Source organism: Hoplias malabaricus, chromosome X2 (genome assembly GCF_029633855.1).
Source record: "Hoplias malabaricus isolate fHopMal1 chromosome X2, fHopMal1.hap1, whole genome shotgun sequence".
NCBI classification, from domain to species: Eukaryota; Metazoa; Chordata; class Actinopteri; order Characiformes; family Erythrinidae; genus Hoplias; species Hoplias malabaricus.
In genome coordinates this window covers 8348240-8365814 of record NC_089819.1, presented here as the reverse complement: position 1 = coordinate 8365814, position 17575 = coordinate 8348240, and the positions used below count along the sequence as shown (strand labels likewise).

Sequence of the window (17575 nt, the reverse complement as noted above, 5' to 3'; positions counted from 1 at the left end):
ATTTACTGCCTTCTAACTCCTTAGAAGTAAATGTTATATTCCTCTATAATGTTCATCCTATTTTCACATTTGAGGATACATGCCCCTAAGTTAAAATGTAGCCCTTATTTTTCAATTAGACTTGAGCTACTTTAAGTTGCACCTACTGGGGACACATGCTTACAACCTCTGTAGGCAAAACATGAAATCCAATCCCTTGCTCTGAAGCAGCAGCACATGAGGCAAAGATAGTCATGCCAATACTAAACATGGGCTACAGTGGTAAAAGTCCCTTCAGTATTGTTCTGTGAAGCAGTGAACTGCATTCTCTGGAGTGCTAAGGTTCGACCCAAACATTTAGGACGAGATAAAAAGGTGTTTGTGATCTCAATCATTAACATTAGCAGCTGATCTCCTGTGGCTGGAGGCTATCAAATCATCACAGCAACATTCTGACATCTAATGTAAAGTCTTTACAAAAGGGGACAGACTGTTCCTGTTAGAAAAGAGGAACTAATGCATGATTAATACATTTCATTTCAGTAGAAATGGATGTAAAGCCAACACATATCAACACAGGGTTTACACACTTCTGGCTGAATCTTGACATTAAGCGTGCTGATGTTAGGATAGTATGCAGCTGCTCTATAGTGCCAAATTTAATTTCGTGTTTCTTAAAGAAATTTTACATTGTGTGTCTACACTGGGTGCAGCTTAAGAAGACGAACTCGAATATCATTTGTCTACAAACCTTTGGACATAAACTGTATTTATTTATAGTTCAGGTACAAAGTTTATTCTGTCAGCAATTACATATTTAACTTGAAAATAGCTGGAAAATATCAGTGGGGCACACACACACACACACATGCAGACACACACACAAACAGAGACACACAAATAACAGAGTAGGTCCATATTTTCCACATTAAAACACACATTAAAGGCCCCACAGTGAAACGTGTAAACAATAATCTGTATGTGTGTGTGTGTGTGTGTGTGGAAACACCTGACAGCGGTGCTTTGATTAGCCACTTCAAACCCCCAACACAAATCTACAATTTCTCCCTCTCTCTTGCTCTTCCTCCCCACACCCGACGCCCCCCCCCTCAAAACACACCACCATTCAGTCAAAAAAAACTATCCACAGCATTAAATGTTTTTGTGTTTTCTCCAGAGCGATCTTTCACTGATGGCGATGTATAAACACTGTCATTCGTTTCAAAGTGCAACTTCTAAGTCTGAAATTTAGAGACATGTAGGTTCAAGAAGACCCAGATTTATTTAAGTGGATCCACTGAATCCTGAATGTATAGGTGTTACACTTAAACGCTGATGCTTTTGTAGAGTAAATGAATGAAAGAGTGCTCTCAGTTTTGTATAATGCTTTTAATTAAGGTTTAACATATTTTCAGATTTGGGCTAATTTGAGGTTTTGAAAGATATTTTTTTGAAAAAGCAGAGAATAAAAACCACCTGAAGCACTCTCTATCTGTGTGTGTGTGTGTGTGTGAGAGAGAGAGAGAGAGAAAGAGATGGAGAGAAATGGTTTTAAATCGAAGAGTGTTCTGCTTTTGTGGAAATGGGGCCGTAGTTGATTTCATTCTGACTCTGATGGCCTAGATATCAATCAGTGCCGATGCTATCGCTCTCATCTTTCTGCTGAATTTACCCAGAAAGGAATCCTCACTTCTCATTTTGCTGCTGCTCTTCAATTAGCCGCAATATCTTCATCTCCTTTTCTCACACTGATTCAGAGCAGAAAGTGTGGTTTTCCTTAGTTGGAGAACTGAAGAAATTCAAAGAAATTCGTACACAAAAATAACAGTTGCTTTTAAAAGTTACTGATGGACTTGGTGGCACAAAGCTCAAAGAATCCAAATCTCAAATTACCCACAGGGCTCATTTAAACCAAACCCACTTTTTCATAAGTATCAATATCCACATTTTTTTAAACGAATCACATTAAAGGTGTTGTAAACGATTCTGGACAGCAACCCCCCACGCTGAGGGCAAGTTAGCCTCAACAAGAAGACGTAATGGAGTATGTTGTTGCAGTACTGCCGAAATTGACCATAAGCTAGGTATTTAAGCCAAAGTCTAAGCTGAGTTGTAGTTTAGGCTCATGTACCAATATCACTTAACAGTAACTTATAGTAACTTCAACAGTGTACCAGGTAAATAACATTCTCTCCACAGTCCTCTCTCCATGCCTCACCAGTGCTTACAAGTGTCTTCTCCCTTGCATGACCTAATAACTTTTGTTTAACTCGTTTGTCAGATCTTTTCCTTTTTGGCTGTTTCAGGGCCATTTTCCTGGACAATGCTTGTAGTTCCACTCACAGCAGGTGCTACCCCTTACCCCATTCTTGCTCCCTGTCACTGACTTGCTGGATTAGTGCTGTTTCTCAGTCCAGACCATTTCCTTTCGTCCCCATTCACAGAGCCATGGCAGAGGGGGAACACTGGACCTTCTTTTCCATTGGGCTGAATTTTACAAAAACGTTTTTCAGTTGCATGAATAAATAGGAGAGTTCCATGAGGTATTTCACACCTAACACAGTCATATAAATAATGAATACTGAGTAGAAACACATCTCCATCTCTGTGCATGAAAGCCCAAATGACATTAAATCCATATGTTTTTGTATTTGTTATGTGCAGTGTATGGTGTCTGGTAAATATGTAATAAAACTATCTGTGAATTAATTCTCTGAAACTTACTTTAAAAACAGAAGTACCAAGAATGGTTTCTGGATTGTTTTCTATACATATAAACAAATACAGGAATTGATGTCTGCAACACAGGTAGAAATATATGTTACTCAGATATGGGTTCTATTTGGTTACATCACTTCTCCTTTTAATTACACATAATTATGTTTGGGAACTGAAGATACAGATGGTTGCATTTTTGCAAGTGGACATTTTGCCCACTCCGGCTTGAGACAAGACTTCATGTGTTACACAGTACATTCTCATCATCATGATGCATGACAGGAGACAGATCTGGACTGCAGGCAGGTCAGTCAAGCACATGCACATGGTGTCTACAAATCCAACCTGTTTTGCCATCTGCAGATATCTTGCATTGCCTTCTTGAAATAACCATGTACTGCTCAGTAAAAGACGCTGCCTTGCTGGCAGCACTGTCCCTCTACAATCCCAATGTTAGCCTCCACATCAGTGGAACCTTTAAACATATCCAAGCCACCAATGCCATGGGCACAGATGCTTTCACCATGACAGATACTGGCTTTTTCACCTTTGCTGATAACAGTATAGAACTTCTGAACTTCGGAATTCTCCTGAAAGCAAGCAGACACTAGGACTCAAACACTGCTTGCAAAGACTGAGCCTTTGGTAGATGCTCCTTTCAAATTCACCTGCTCACAGTGTAATGTTTCCAAATGACATGACTTGAAGGTTCTATAAACATTTCACACTTACATGTGTTGTCACAAACTTTTAAAGTTTGTTTTACTCATTAAAATACATATAGTTGTTATAATTTAATCTGTTCATGTTTACAAGCCAACTTACAAATCAGAGTTACTTGTTTTCTTTTTCTTTTTATAAAATGTCCCAACTTTTCTGGAAATGAAAGTAATCACTACAATAACAATATTTCATCATAACTTCCATCATTTTATTACAGGACACATATTAAAGCTTTTAGTTGTGGGCTATAAGAAGTGCATGTAGCTCTCTCCCTCTCTCTATCTCTCTCTCTCTCTCTCTCTCTCTGTGTGTGTGTGTGTGTGTGTGTGTGTGTGTGTTTAACACACAGCAGATGTAAGGATGCGGTTTTGTAGAATTAGAAGTATTTTCCATCCAAACAGCTGCAGTCATCAAATAAAAAACAGTCTTTCACAGAAACACAGCACTTTCTGGATTTCACCCTTTTTGAAGTAAAATATTTTTTCAAGCAGTAAACACATAAAAAACACTTTCTCACTCACACCAATACATACCCTATATGTCCAAAGAGACACCCCTTAAAATGAGTGAATCCAACTACATTTAGTTTCTCATTGCAATGGCTGGCAGGTCTTGTGCTTGGTTTGTATCTTTTATCATTTGTCTAAATCCCTACGTCTGCTACTTTCACAGTCTTGTGCATTACTAGCCGTTGTTATACTCTCAATTCGCTGTTGGTAAACATGGCAACTGCTAAAGCACCCCAGCTCTGTAATGGTGGCAGATTCAAGGGTTTCTCGGTTCTTGGTCTTTGCTTGTTTCAGCACCAAAGTCCACCACACATGGTTCTCATTCTCATATATTCACACTATAGAAAGTCATTTACACTTTTCAGGGGCTAAGGGTAACACCACAGGCTCTGGTTTACAAGGTGCACGTCCTGGACGACCCTGGCACTGTTGTTCTTCACATTCATTTAGTCTTTTCTCTACCTGTATTGAGGTGAATGGTGTATCCTTATTGGCAACTATTGATAATACAAACAAACAGTATCCAGACTGTACCTGAATAAATATCATATTCACAATAATATGAATAATATTAACAAAGAAAAACAGTCTTAATAACTTAGCTAATGTTAAATCATTAAGTACAAACTGCAACGGTAGCTCTTCTACAGAATTGAACTAAGGTCATAGATATTTTGAGCATATATTCACAAATACTTTCACAATATGTAGCTGTATACACCTTTTGTGAGCATGTGGGAAAAAAATTCATACATATATCTGAAAGTGTGATGCTATAGAAACATTTTGTGCATGTGTGAAAGTTTTGCACATGTAGATATAGTTTCCACATGTGTAAAAAATTTTAGCTGTAGTAGTATTTTGTGTATGTGTGATTAAAATTTTTGCAGGAATATATTCACCAGTGAGGTTTCACATGTCTGAGATACACACACACACACACACTTCATACATTTGTGTACAGCACTGAAGTTACGAGCTCAAATATCAAAACACAAATACAAACTTTGTTGCTGTTTCTATGGCTGAGCTGACCAGCCAATCAGCATGCTGCAGACCCAATAACAAATCAGTGCGATGCCCACTGAAGATTCCAGCACCTACTGTTTATCGAAGCTACTCAGCTTCTTATTCCTGTGCTATTTGTTTGCATTTTCCTGTTCCAGCTCTTACTATGTAGATGCCAGACAGAACCTGCTGCACTCTTTTGGGTCCAAAATTCACCAGAAATAAATTAGACGTAATGTTACATCTTGTTGATTTCCCTGTTCTTCGAGGTTCATCAGCTAAACGTCTTGGTTTCTTAATTGATTCAGTTCTGTCATTTGCTTCAAGGCTAAAGTGCTCTTGAGAAAAGCACCCAACCCCAACCCTCAAAATGTTCCACAGACGCTGAGGTGGCTGCTCCGGGTGTGTGTTTGCTGCTTCTAAACACTAGTGTGTGCATGCGTGTGTGTTTAATGCCATGGATGTGGTAAATGACGAGTTCAAGCTCAGAACACTGCAGCCAAGGTCCTTATTAAACTGAAAATCTGATCATACCAGCCCAGTTCTATCAGCATTGTACTGGCTTCCAGTTAAATTCTGTACTGATTAAAAAATTATCTTACTGATTGAGACCTCATCTTACTGCGAGACCTCATTTCTTATTACAAACCACCATGATTACTTAGATCACACGTTGCTGGCTTCTTACTAGTTACACACACACACACACACACACTCTCAGTGGAAGTTCCATTGTCCATGCCACCACCATGTCATAACAGACCTAGCAGTAACTCTTCTCCAACGTGGAGCTCCAGTGAAGTTGCCATAGCTTGAATAATTGGCACTTAACAAGTCTTAGCTCATGCTTGCCTTTAGCATCTCAGCTTGCACACTTTATTCTGTTATCACCCAAAAGTGTATCATAGTGTCAGAAACCTCAAGTCTATTGGATATCGTTTAAGGTAAGTGTACAAAAATGTATACAGTCAGCACAATGCTAGCTGGACAAGGGAAGAATCCTCCATTACTTACATTAGCCTGATAGCTCCAGTGTACAACTAAAGAAGCAAATTTCAGATACATAACATGCACATCAGCCACATTCAGGGAAAGAAGAGGAAACTAAATTTGCATTTTTTTTTTTGCTTTATTAGCAAAAGCTGTTTTAACTGTGAAGTGATAACAATACAGTGGTTTTGTGGAATCAGCAGATAATCGCCTTCGTTTATCAGCATTCCTCCAGAGGCAGAGCAAGCACTTCCCTGAAAGAACATTTCTCACGCAAAGTGAATTATCAGGGTCTCAGTAGCTTCCTCTTTTAGCCTCAGTACTCTGGGGCTGATCTGAGGTCAGCTCCGTCTCACTGGAGCTCTTATTGAAAGACTCAAAGCTGATGTGAGGTCAGTTCTGTCTCTCTCTGGAGCTCTTTGCAGAAAACCCAAAGTGGATCTGAGGCCAGTACCATGTCACTGGAGATTCTCAGTGAAACCCATGCCATGGAAAAAAAAAACAGCACAACGGACCATGGACAGAGATAAAATTTTACAGACAGGAATCACCCAATCAACCAATCAATCAATCAATCAATCAATAATACCCTCTGGAGCAGATGAACATGACCCCAAGTTTACAATGCCAAGAATTTTTTTACCCTTTAATTTAACCAGGTGAGGGCATATTTTTATTTACAATGGCAGCCTTTCAAGTAGCAAGTGCCGCTTGTATGACCTACTTGAATGAGCTAAATTGGTATAAAGCATCATAGCTTTGGGCTCTCTGGATAGAGCTCCATCCAGAATATTATGGATGTGTTGGATTTGTGTTTGTGATTCAGAACTAATCATTCAACATCAAGACCTGACCTCGTTAACGAGCACTGGAATGGTGTTCTCTGGATCTCTGTGGAGTGATTAACTCCAACAAGTCGTTACAGCGTGAATGAGTGTTCTGTGCAGTTTTCGGAGTGTTTAGAGATGTGTGTTTTCACTCTGAAAGCTTTGCCTTATACGGCCATTTAGCACCAGTCTCTCCAGCAGCCAGTCAGAAGCTGGCCCCACAGCTTTAATGGCACCTAATTGGCTGCTCTGTGACTCTCGGACAGAGAGAGAGAGAGAGAGAGAGAGAGAGACACAGAGAGAGAGGAAGAGGTAGATACAAATAGTCAGATAGAGGGAGTGGGTGTACTCTTACAGCTAGTGTATATGGTAAATACACACTGCTAAGAAGCTGTTTACCATAATATGTGCATTAACCCTCACTAGCTCAAAAGTAAAAGGACATTTTGGCCAGAAGTCAAACTTCTGCTTTTTTACTTACTCCAAAAATAAATTCAGCCTAGCCACCTTTAGTCTTAACCTGAAATTATGAGGCAAAAATAAAAATATGAATGTATAACATTTAGCATCAACTGCTCACCTCTAACAATGTCAAGCTGTTCAGTAATCTCAAATAAAACTGATTATGTGATTTAGGGTGCTCTATGATGCACTGTAAAAAAAAAAAAAACAAAAAAAAAAAGGACCTAAGTACATTACTTAGCTGAAAATAGAAGACACCATCTTAAATCCTGTTATTTAGAAGAATTTTCCCAAATTTATATTCATTGTGCCCAGTTACTGACAAAGACAAAAACATGTTTTCGCTGGGAGATGTTAAGCTCCATAATAACAAAAACAACAACAACAACAACAACAACAATAATAATAATTGTTATTATTATTACTATAAATAAGAAAATAAAAATATAAACCAAAACTCAACATGCTGTGTGGAGAACAACAAGTGCTGAATCTGTTACACATTCTCAACACACTCAGATAATACTACTCTTCATACTTATTAATCTTGCCTGTTTCAATGGTTTAAAGTTTTATGAAGTAAAGTTAAGTTATAGGAGTAAAGTTAAGTTTTACCGGAAGTAAAACACCATTAACAACCTCTCACAATAAAAAAAGCAGAAGCTCACACAGTAAACAAAATTGCTTTAATACTGTTTAAAAACAATATCTTAATAAGAGTATGGACAAAACATCTCCTACCTTAGGTGGGTCGTAGAGCTCGAGCTGGAACCTGTCGCTGATCCTCCTGACCAGCAGACGGCAGCGTAGCCAGCGTGGCACTCTGTCTGAGCTGTTGTCGTCCACCAGCAAGTACCGCAGCTGCGCTTCCTTACAGGCTCCGCCCACTTCTTGGTGTCTTTTCGCGCTCTGACGATTCACACGGTTGAATCTGAAGCGGTTTAGCAGCCGAGAGCCACCTGTGGGCCCTGTCGGCGTCTGTGGAGGCGAGGGGGAGGAGCGTTCTTCTGGAGCCGAAGCCACACCCCTCCGCTCAGATTCATCACCGGGGTCTTCAGGCGGGGGGCGTTTCTTAAATAGACGGCGTAGGCTTTGGCGGAACTGGCTGAAAGAGCGAGGTGAGAGGACCTCTTCTCCCTCATCAGGAGTGCGGTCAAATGCTCGGTTTGTAGTGTCATTGGGTGAACAGCGTAAATGCTGCTCCTGCACCACTTCTGGTTTGGACTGCAGAACACCCCCTGGTTCCCGATAGTCCAGTACCCCGGAAAAGGAAGTGATGCGCATACGGCCGGTCATCATGGGCAGTGGTGGCGGAGGAGGGGGCGGGGCTTCTTTGGCCACCTCACTGCGGAAGTACTGCTGGAACAGAGTGCTGAAGTGGCGGCCAAAGGCCTCCGGAGGGACGACATCTTGTGGCGGCCAATTCCTGGCAAAGTGGCGGTAATGCTGGGCCAGGTCCCTTGCAGTGGAAACTGCGTGCAACTCGCAGAACTCCCTCCAGCCACAGGGAGGTGGTACAGGGGGCACGCTGCTCGTGGCCTGCTGGATAGTGTTACCATTCATTGCAGTAACCAGCACAGCTGAGGTACACTGTTCAACAGACATAGAAAAAGAACAACAGAAATGAAAAAAGAAAGGGAAATTAAGATAAAAGAATTAGAGAAACTCTGCCATTCCTGTAAACGTTTTACTTCAGAAATCATTAAAAGAAATGGCTGTCATTTCACTATTAGACCATCAGAATGTATAGCACCCTGAATCTATAGACGCCATTTGCATTTGTAAAGCTATATTAGGTTTGTATTCATTTGGAATGTGTTGTTTTAGTGGGTGTTTTGTGTAATTTTATTTTTGTTGGTTACATGTTTTTTTGGACTGGTGTTTGAAAGATATTTGCAACTGTAAAGTTTGTGTTTGTGTATTTGTTGAATGATTTCCGGTTTAGGATTTTTTGTGATTGCTTTAGTTTGATATCCATGGTTGTAGGGTTTGTGTTTGTTGAAAATTTCCAGGTGTAGGGTTCGTATTAATCTGGTCTGTGTTTGTTGAGTCAGATGTTAACTGTACATATGTAGTACATATTGTTGGCCTTGGGTTTGTTGGAAGTTTGTTGTTACAGAGTTTGTTGGGTGTTTGTGTAGAAAGACTTTAGATTTCAATTTTAAATGTGTTGTGTAATCCCAGTGTGAGTTGACTTATTTGAGGTTCCCAAACAGCACTCATCCCAAAGATGTTCTTGTTCAACCTCCACACATTTCTACAAAACACCAAAGTTTTTGACCTTTGCACATTTCTACCACACAACAAACAGAGGCTTGTTGCTCGGAATGCTTTCAGCTCACCCCTGTCTATGAATGAAGAGGAATTGAATCATCAAGTTTCACTGACCACAGGAGAGAAGACTGCTCACAGTATCATGCAAGACAGAGCCAGACCACTACAGGAATGACTCACACACACACACACACACACACTCACACAGTCTCAGAGGAAGTGAATGGGTAATCTGCCTTGGGTTACTTCATGAAGTCTCAGAACAGACGTATTGTCGGAAAAGACGCTTTGAAGCGATGACTGAATGAAAAGTCACTTGTAAAGATTAAGGAAGTTCACACACCAATAATGAAACCAGTGAAGATATTCAGCAGGTAACACACTCATAACACACACAGATACTCATTCATATTTAAAATATCATACACATTCTCAACTACCAGCACTAATACAGGGAAATCAGTCTTAATACACTTGAGGATGGCTTGAGGAGTAATTATCCAGTTTGGCTCTGACTAAATCCGTCCAAAATACATTAGAAATCACAGACTGACTAAAACAAACATTTCAATTTGAGGCAGGACCAGAATTTACTTGTTTTTTTTTTCTCCTTCTTAAAGCATAGGGTTGTTGTTAGATTCTGAATACATCCGGCCCTTGGCTGTGTGTGCGTGCGTGTGTGTGTCAGTGTGCTCTCTTTAAGTTTCTGGGAGCAAACCTGCAGTGTTTCAGTCCAACAGACTATAAAGTAATGCTATTGTTTACAACCTTACACCATTAAAGAAAAAGAAAATAAAACTGCTTTGAAAAACTGCACTTTTCAAAAAAAAAAAAAAGCAGTTTAAAAAAAAAATTAATAAATAATAAAAAAAAAAATCAAACAGCACACACTCACACACAAATTTATGATGTGCTTTCCAAAAAACCCACATATTGGGGACCCTCTCTCCAGAGCCATATCTGGTTCATTCAGGAACTACAAAGCAGTTTGATTCTTCATCGCAGCTGAGTTGCGCTATGAGGAATCTAAAAAAAAAATAATCAACTTCATGCATGTTATTTGCTACTTCCTGGTAAAAATGACTGCTCCTTTAAATACAGCCTTTAAAAAGAACTCAAAGCAGGCCAGACACAAACTTGCATAAACAAACACCCACAGACCCACACACAGATTCATATGCTGATGTTCAATTATGTCCCTCACTGACCTAAAACCTTTAATGTACGTTTAATTGCATGGAAAGTCCAGTTTGTTGAAGTTGGAGTTAATTGTTTGTGTTTATTACAGTATAGAGGTTATCTACTGCTCATTTTTTTAAAAAAGGAACTGATCTGTTTAACGTGGCTCCTTAAAACATAAGTGAAAATGAAAATTCTCTTTTTGCTTATTCTCCATCAACATGCCTTTTTGATAGATAGATAGATAGATAGATAGATAGATATGAGAGAAGGAGATAGAAAGAGGAAGTGAGGAGTTTTGAGGAGAAAGCAGCCAATCCATAGAGAGAATCACACACACAGTAAACATTATACTACATTTTGGGAGAAAGTCACTAATGACATTGACTGTGTTTGTACGTGGCTAAAGTTTAACTTGTCTGTAAGATTTTATTCACTGCTTGAATCACCACAGAAAGTAATTTGTAACTTGAATTGTTTGATTTTGTAGCACTGTCTGTAATGCAGAGACGTTTCCACCTTTTCTCTCAGTTTTCTAAAAGAACGACAGATGCCTTTTCTGTGCAATGAGCAAAGAAAGAGAGAGAGAGAGAGAGAGAGAGAGAGAGAGAGAAAATAGCATACTGGAGAGAGACGGATTGTTTATTTACACGTTTACTGACACTGGGGCTTCATGACACACATTAAATCAGATTTGAGCCATAAACAGACTGGAGAGCTAGCACATGGTGAGGAAACATCATCTGAATTTTACAAAATGTTTTTTCATTACAATCACAAACATCACATTAAGGTGCAACAGTATGGGATTGACGTCACATTTTTCGTTTTCATGTTTCAAAATCCTCCTCACATTCTCTACTGGGGACTGGTCAGGACTGCAGACAGGTCAGTAAAGTAACCGGACACCCCTCTTCCGCAGCCATGCCTAGCCTTTGCAGCATGTCATTTGGCATTGCCTTGTTGAAAAAATGGAAATGCCCTTTAAAAATATCATCTTGAGTGCAGCGTATGTAACTCTAAAATCTCAGTGTATATTTCTACATGAATGCTGCCATCACATCATGGGTAAAAGAGCCCGGCTTTTGGACTTACCGCTGATAACAGCCTGAATGGTCTTTTTGGTCCATCCCAGATGCCTCAGAGCATCGAGAAGTGATGCTGTGATAAGGTTTCTGTTTGCACAGTAAACTTTAAAGTGGCATTTGTTAATGTAAAGCCTCATTGTTGTGCTTGGTAAAGGTTTGTCAAAATAATCATTTCCTCATTTGGTTATCTCAGCTGTTGATGAATGACAGCTCTTGATGCAGTGGTGTCTGAGGGCTTGGAGATCACGGGTGTTTAGCTTAAGCACCGTTGCTCTGAAATTCCTTCTGATTCACTAAATTCTGTAATGATATTACACACTGTAGATTAAGAAATATGCAAACACCTTCCAGTCATTCTTTGTGGAACATTATTTTTAAATATTTCAATAATTATCTCATGCCTTTGTGGACATACAGGAGATCGTCTGCCCATGTTTGCTGCTTAAACTCTCAGCCTTTTGAGGATACTGCTTTTGCACCAAATCATGAGTATAATCACCTGTTGAAATCACCTGTTTGAAATAAACGTTTTTACCTCATTACTTGCCTAAGATTACCCCCTTGCCAATATTTTTTGGAATGTGCTGAAGGCCTGTAAACTGCAAGAATGGATTTTTATTAAGAAAAGCTGACCAGGCAAAACATGAAATATACTGGGTTCATACTGTCTGCAATGAAAATCAAACGTACACACGTGCACACACACACACACACCCTCCCTCTCTGCAGCCGCAGCGATGTGTGTGACGTGTGCAGCATGTGCTGTGTGTGTAGTGTGGTGGTACAGACCCCTGCCCCTGGCCCCCTGCACGGACTCTTCTATCAGAACATGCAGCATGAACATGACTCAGCACTAAACACACACACACACACACACACTCTCTCTCTCTCACACACACACAAACATCACTTCCCTTTTCTCTTTCTTTTTCCTTCTCTCCACTCTCCAACTACCCCCCCCCCCCCCCACTCGTTGCCTCTCTCTCCCTCCCTCTCTATCTCGTGTGGACAATTATTTTTCTATGTCTGACTCTGTCTTTAAATATCCCTTTGAATAACCCTTTCTTTTTTTCTCCCTATGCTCTCTCTCTCTCTCTTCCCTCTACCAACATCCGTTCTCTCTCCCTCCCCTCCCCTCTCTCTCTCTCTCTCTCTCTCTCTCTCTCTCTCTCTCTCTCTCTCTCTCTCTCTCTCTCTGTGTGTGTGTGTTTGAGCTGATGTTGTGTAAACTTCGCTCCTGGCATTTCTCCAGAGGAACTTCCGGAGTTTCTCTCAGCTGTTAATGAAAAGCTCTGTAATTTTAGCAAAGTAACTATACACTGGTGTAATTTATACTTTTAAGTACACTCTTACTTATTCTCGCTGACATAATGAATTGAGATAATTATATATAATCTTGTAGCTTATTGTCATGAGTAGGCTATTGATTAGCCTCATAGTTGTTTCCCAAAGCCCAAACAATGCGCACTTTAGACTAGCCTAATGGCAGGAGGCTGAGGGCAAATCCCATTCCACCCCTTGCTCCTAACACTTAGCCCTACCATTCTGTTTTGCCTAGGGGTAGGGTGTCTCAGTTGTTGTAGGGATAGAGGGGTAGGGTGAACTACCTAGGCTAGTGGCTATAAGTGAGATTGTTCAGAGACACACCTAAAACAATGTGTTATGAATGCCACAATTCACTGGAAGGATAGCAGTGCAAAGAAACAATAAAAATCACAAATGTCACACAAGTATTTTCTCCTTTAAACTATGATACATTTTTTATGATCTTATTTTAAAGTACATCTGACACTACTGCAACATTTATGGAGGAACTGGAAGTTTCGAACAAAAAAACGCCTAAATACAGTTTCATGTCACAGAAGAGTTAGCAGACGGTGATAATATATGATTGTGGAATGCTTCTGAAGACATATGATGCCCTAAATGTAATTAAGGTACAGCAGAGCTCATCTGATATCACTGCAGACTGGCAGAGATTACTACAAATCATTGCTAGTAGCCTATTAATGAAACACTTCTGTATTGTTTGTGTTTCGGCCTATCAGGCTCTTGAGAGGTTGTCCAGTTTTGTACTACTACACCCTGTAACAATTCCAAAGGGCAAGATGACACTCAAAAATAAGAGGTAGGGTTTTTCTTTTACGGAGTCAGACACTTGATGAAAATGCAGCAAGACTTGAAGAAACACTCCTTAACTGTAAATCAATATAAACATAAAATTTCTTGTGCAAATGAAGCCTAAAACAGCCTACCCACAACAAAGGGTGGCAAAACCTACAGTTTATTTTATCAGCTTCAAGCCTCACATCCATGAATCTCTGGTTAACCCATGCATACACTGTGCATATAGTGAATATCCAAATATAAACCAAATAACACAGCTGAAGCTCGGCTGCCTAAAAATGGTATTCGGAATAGCACTAGTCCATGACATGCCTTGTTCAAATTATTACAAGGATCAAGGATCACGACACCATTCACAAAGTACATTTCAGCCGCTGCTCCTTTAAATGACAATAAGCCACAGCTCAGGACCAACCTGAGTGCATAGCAATGCTTTCTGATTTAGGCAGCCCATAACAAACAGTAAAAATTATGAGAGCATGTCCCCTTTCAATTCAGTAAAAAAAAGCCTCAATAATGTAACAGAGTGTGGATTAATTTCCCTTCACACACTCTCACACAAACACATACACATGTACACACCCATTAAACACGTGCTTGTGTGTGCACAGGTTTGTGATCTCATTCACACACACGCACATTCACCACATACATACACAAACACACACATTATTTTACTAAAATCACCCCCCCCACACACACACACATTCTTTTTACAGTATTGTTCTACAGTTACAGGCTGTCAATACTCAATGGCAATGTGTCACATAAATATAAAACTAAATTATTGGTTTCATAATAAGAATAAACTTGTTTTTAAAATGTTTTAAAATGGCAATACTCATACAAGCCCCATACCTGTTGAATACAAATCATTCAGCCCTAAAAAACCTCCAGCCTCATTACACAAACACTAATGCATAGATACACAGTTCCTCTCTCTATCCCTCTCGATCTCTACAATTATCTTTATAAATTTACTTTTATGCATTATAATGACAGTGGGAAAAAGAATACACAGAGAGAGAGAGAGAATATATAACTGAATGTGTGAGAAAAGACACACACACACACACACACACACAGAGAGAGAGAGAGAGAGAGAGAGAGAGAGAGAGAGACAGACAGACAGACAGAGATAGAGACAAAGAGAGAAACAGTGTGTGTGTGTGTGTGAAACCATGCCTATGTGTATTTGTACTTGTGTGTGTGTGTGTGCGAGAGAGTGTGAGGCAGTGGTCACAGTGACAGGAAACCCAGCCCTGCCTTAGCAACACACATACACACACACACACACACACACCCTCCACTGTTCACCAATCACACACACGTTGTGTACGTCAGCTTCATGGTTAAAAAAACATGAACCACATAAATGAGAAACTGTGAGAAAACTGACACTTCACTGCAGTCCAGCCTGATGAATGAAAGGATGAATAAATTAATAAAACTATGCAGAGGCCAGAATTTATTCTGTTAGGGGTAGAGTACACTGGTTGGGCAAATATAAACAAGCCCAAATCTTTGGATATTGCATAAATAGTCTCCATGTCCCTTTGCCAGAGAATCCAATAGATCAATGCCACTAGGGAGCGCCGGTGTGTTCCCATCATAAAATGTAAACTGTTGCATTTCATTGTCCAATGAAAAAAATGCATCTCCCAAAACAGTAGCTTTACAGGAGAAAACCTTAACTTCAACTGGAAGTCAATGTAAAATAACTTTATTCCAAGTCATTTTGGAGTATTCCTATTGGTCCATTCATCATGAAATGTAAAGGAAAGCTGCTGTGTTCAAATGATGTAGAAAACTTAAAATACACAAAAATGGAGATACATATTTTTAATTGGACAGCAGTGATTTACAATAGTTGACAGATTATTCTCCAGAATCACTTCGAAACCTCTTACAGATGTAGATGGACTGTGAAACTTACTCAGAAATTTGTGTGTTGGTGTGTTGTACCTGCCTGAGTTGGGAACTGAAATTCTGCTGTGTTTAGGGCAGTGGTTTTACCCATGGCACCCTATCAACCACCAAACAGCTGTCTAGCAATGGGCATTTCAGTCAGTTGCAGCACTGCAGTGGGTACAGAGACTACCTGGAATCACTGGGTGCAAGGCAGGGTTCAAGTCCATCACAGTACATCAACATACACTCATCTAGTCACTCAAAAACTCACTCCTATGGATGCTTTCCCACAGGAATATTTGGAAATTGTGGGAGGAAACCGGAAGTCCTGGAGGAAACCCATGCAGACACAGGGAGAACACACCAAACTTCTCACAGACAACAGAGGTGGGGATTTAACACACAACCCCAGGACCCTGGAGCAGTGTGAAAGAGACAACCTACAGAACCACCATATCACCCAAGGCTAATGTGTAATTACTTTTCAATGAAACAGGAATAGCAAAGACACTCTGCTTTAGTCGTTTCTATTGTCTGTGTTTTTTAATCTCTCCAATCTGGACTGCTCTGGAAGATATTTTGTCTATTTTTTTCTTTGGATGACTATAATATTAATAGCATAATATCATTCCACAGAACACCGTTTGCTAACAAACTATACCCTGCAGCTGACCATTATTAACTTTCTACCTTAACATATGCAAAATAACAACGAGACAACTGTTTTTCAACCACTGGTTTGTGTTTTTGGAACTAAATATAGACAATGATATGTTTGTAGACAAAGGATTTCAGGACAATTCCAGGTAGTTAACTCTGAGCAGGTGGTAAAGGACAGAACAGTAAACAGTGGGAAAAATTCCAATGGCAAACAACAAAACATTTCCATGTTCTTGGAAAACATTATAAGCCTCCTGTATGTACTGTCCTGTAATGTGGTTTGCTGCTGATTTTGTTTAAAACAGGTTAAGAGTAACCTGAATCCTATTGCTATTTTTACAGTAAATATTAGTGAGCTGTAGTTTAACTGAATTTACTTTACATTAACCTAGATATGACACCTCAATTCTGTATGGTGTGGTAATCTAACTCTGTATGGCGTATCTCGTCATATGGCATAAATCCAGGGAGATACTTTTTCACCTGTTTTTGATACTAGCAAATGAAAAAACTAGGGAGAATCTGGTGCCTTTTGCCACTTAGTGTGGCCAAGAAATGCCTTCTACTGGCATTTGACTGACATGCAAAAGGACCAATCACAAGTCTGCAATTTGGGCATGTGTAGAAGGAGACAGTCTTTATGATTCACAGCAGACCAGTAAGAGCCAGTACAAAACAATAATGGAAATGCGTATACGTGGATGTACAGAGAGCCAATCAGAAATCAACTGGCAGAATCCTGACAGTGAGACCAGATTGTTTCAGCAAAAGTATCAGACTCTCCATCAGGTTGTGGGTGGAGCTAGGGTTGGGTGGTATAATGATAATAGCGTAAACAACAATTTTTAAAAATGTAGACGGTATCTCAAAATTAGGGCGGTATTTATGACATGTGTGGTGTGTCAAATTTCTGTTCTGTCTTTTAAAATGTTCATGTGCATTTAAGAGAATCACAGGGAGGGGGCGCTGTGGAAGCTCATTGACTGTTAATGTCACGGTCTGAAAACGGGTGGAGAAAAACACAAGCCCTGTAGCCCACTGCAGTTGTAAGGTTAGCGCTGAGTTTGGGTTACAAAACAGCAAGAAAGCAGTAAACAGACAAAATTCTGAGAAAATCCTT

At 39.8% G+C, this 17575-nt stretch overlaps 1 protein-coding gene across 1 annotated transcript in view; it reads right to left on the bottom strand.

The window, feature by feature from the left end:
- Positions 1-17575, bottom strand: part of LOC136677341 (SH2B adapter protein 3-like) — a 50476-nt gene that overhangs the window by 20649 nt on the left and 12252 nt on the right. The window contains exon 2 of the mRNA XM_066654868.1: positions 7958-8806. Within this exon, the coding sequence (XP_066510965.1) occupies positions 7958-8779 (822 nt within the window). The 5' untranslated portion in view covers positions 8780-8806. The remainder of the gene's footprint in view (positions 1-7957; positions 8807-17575) is intronic.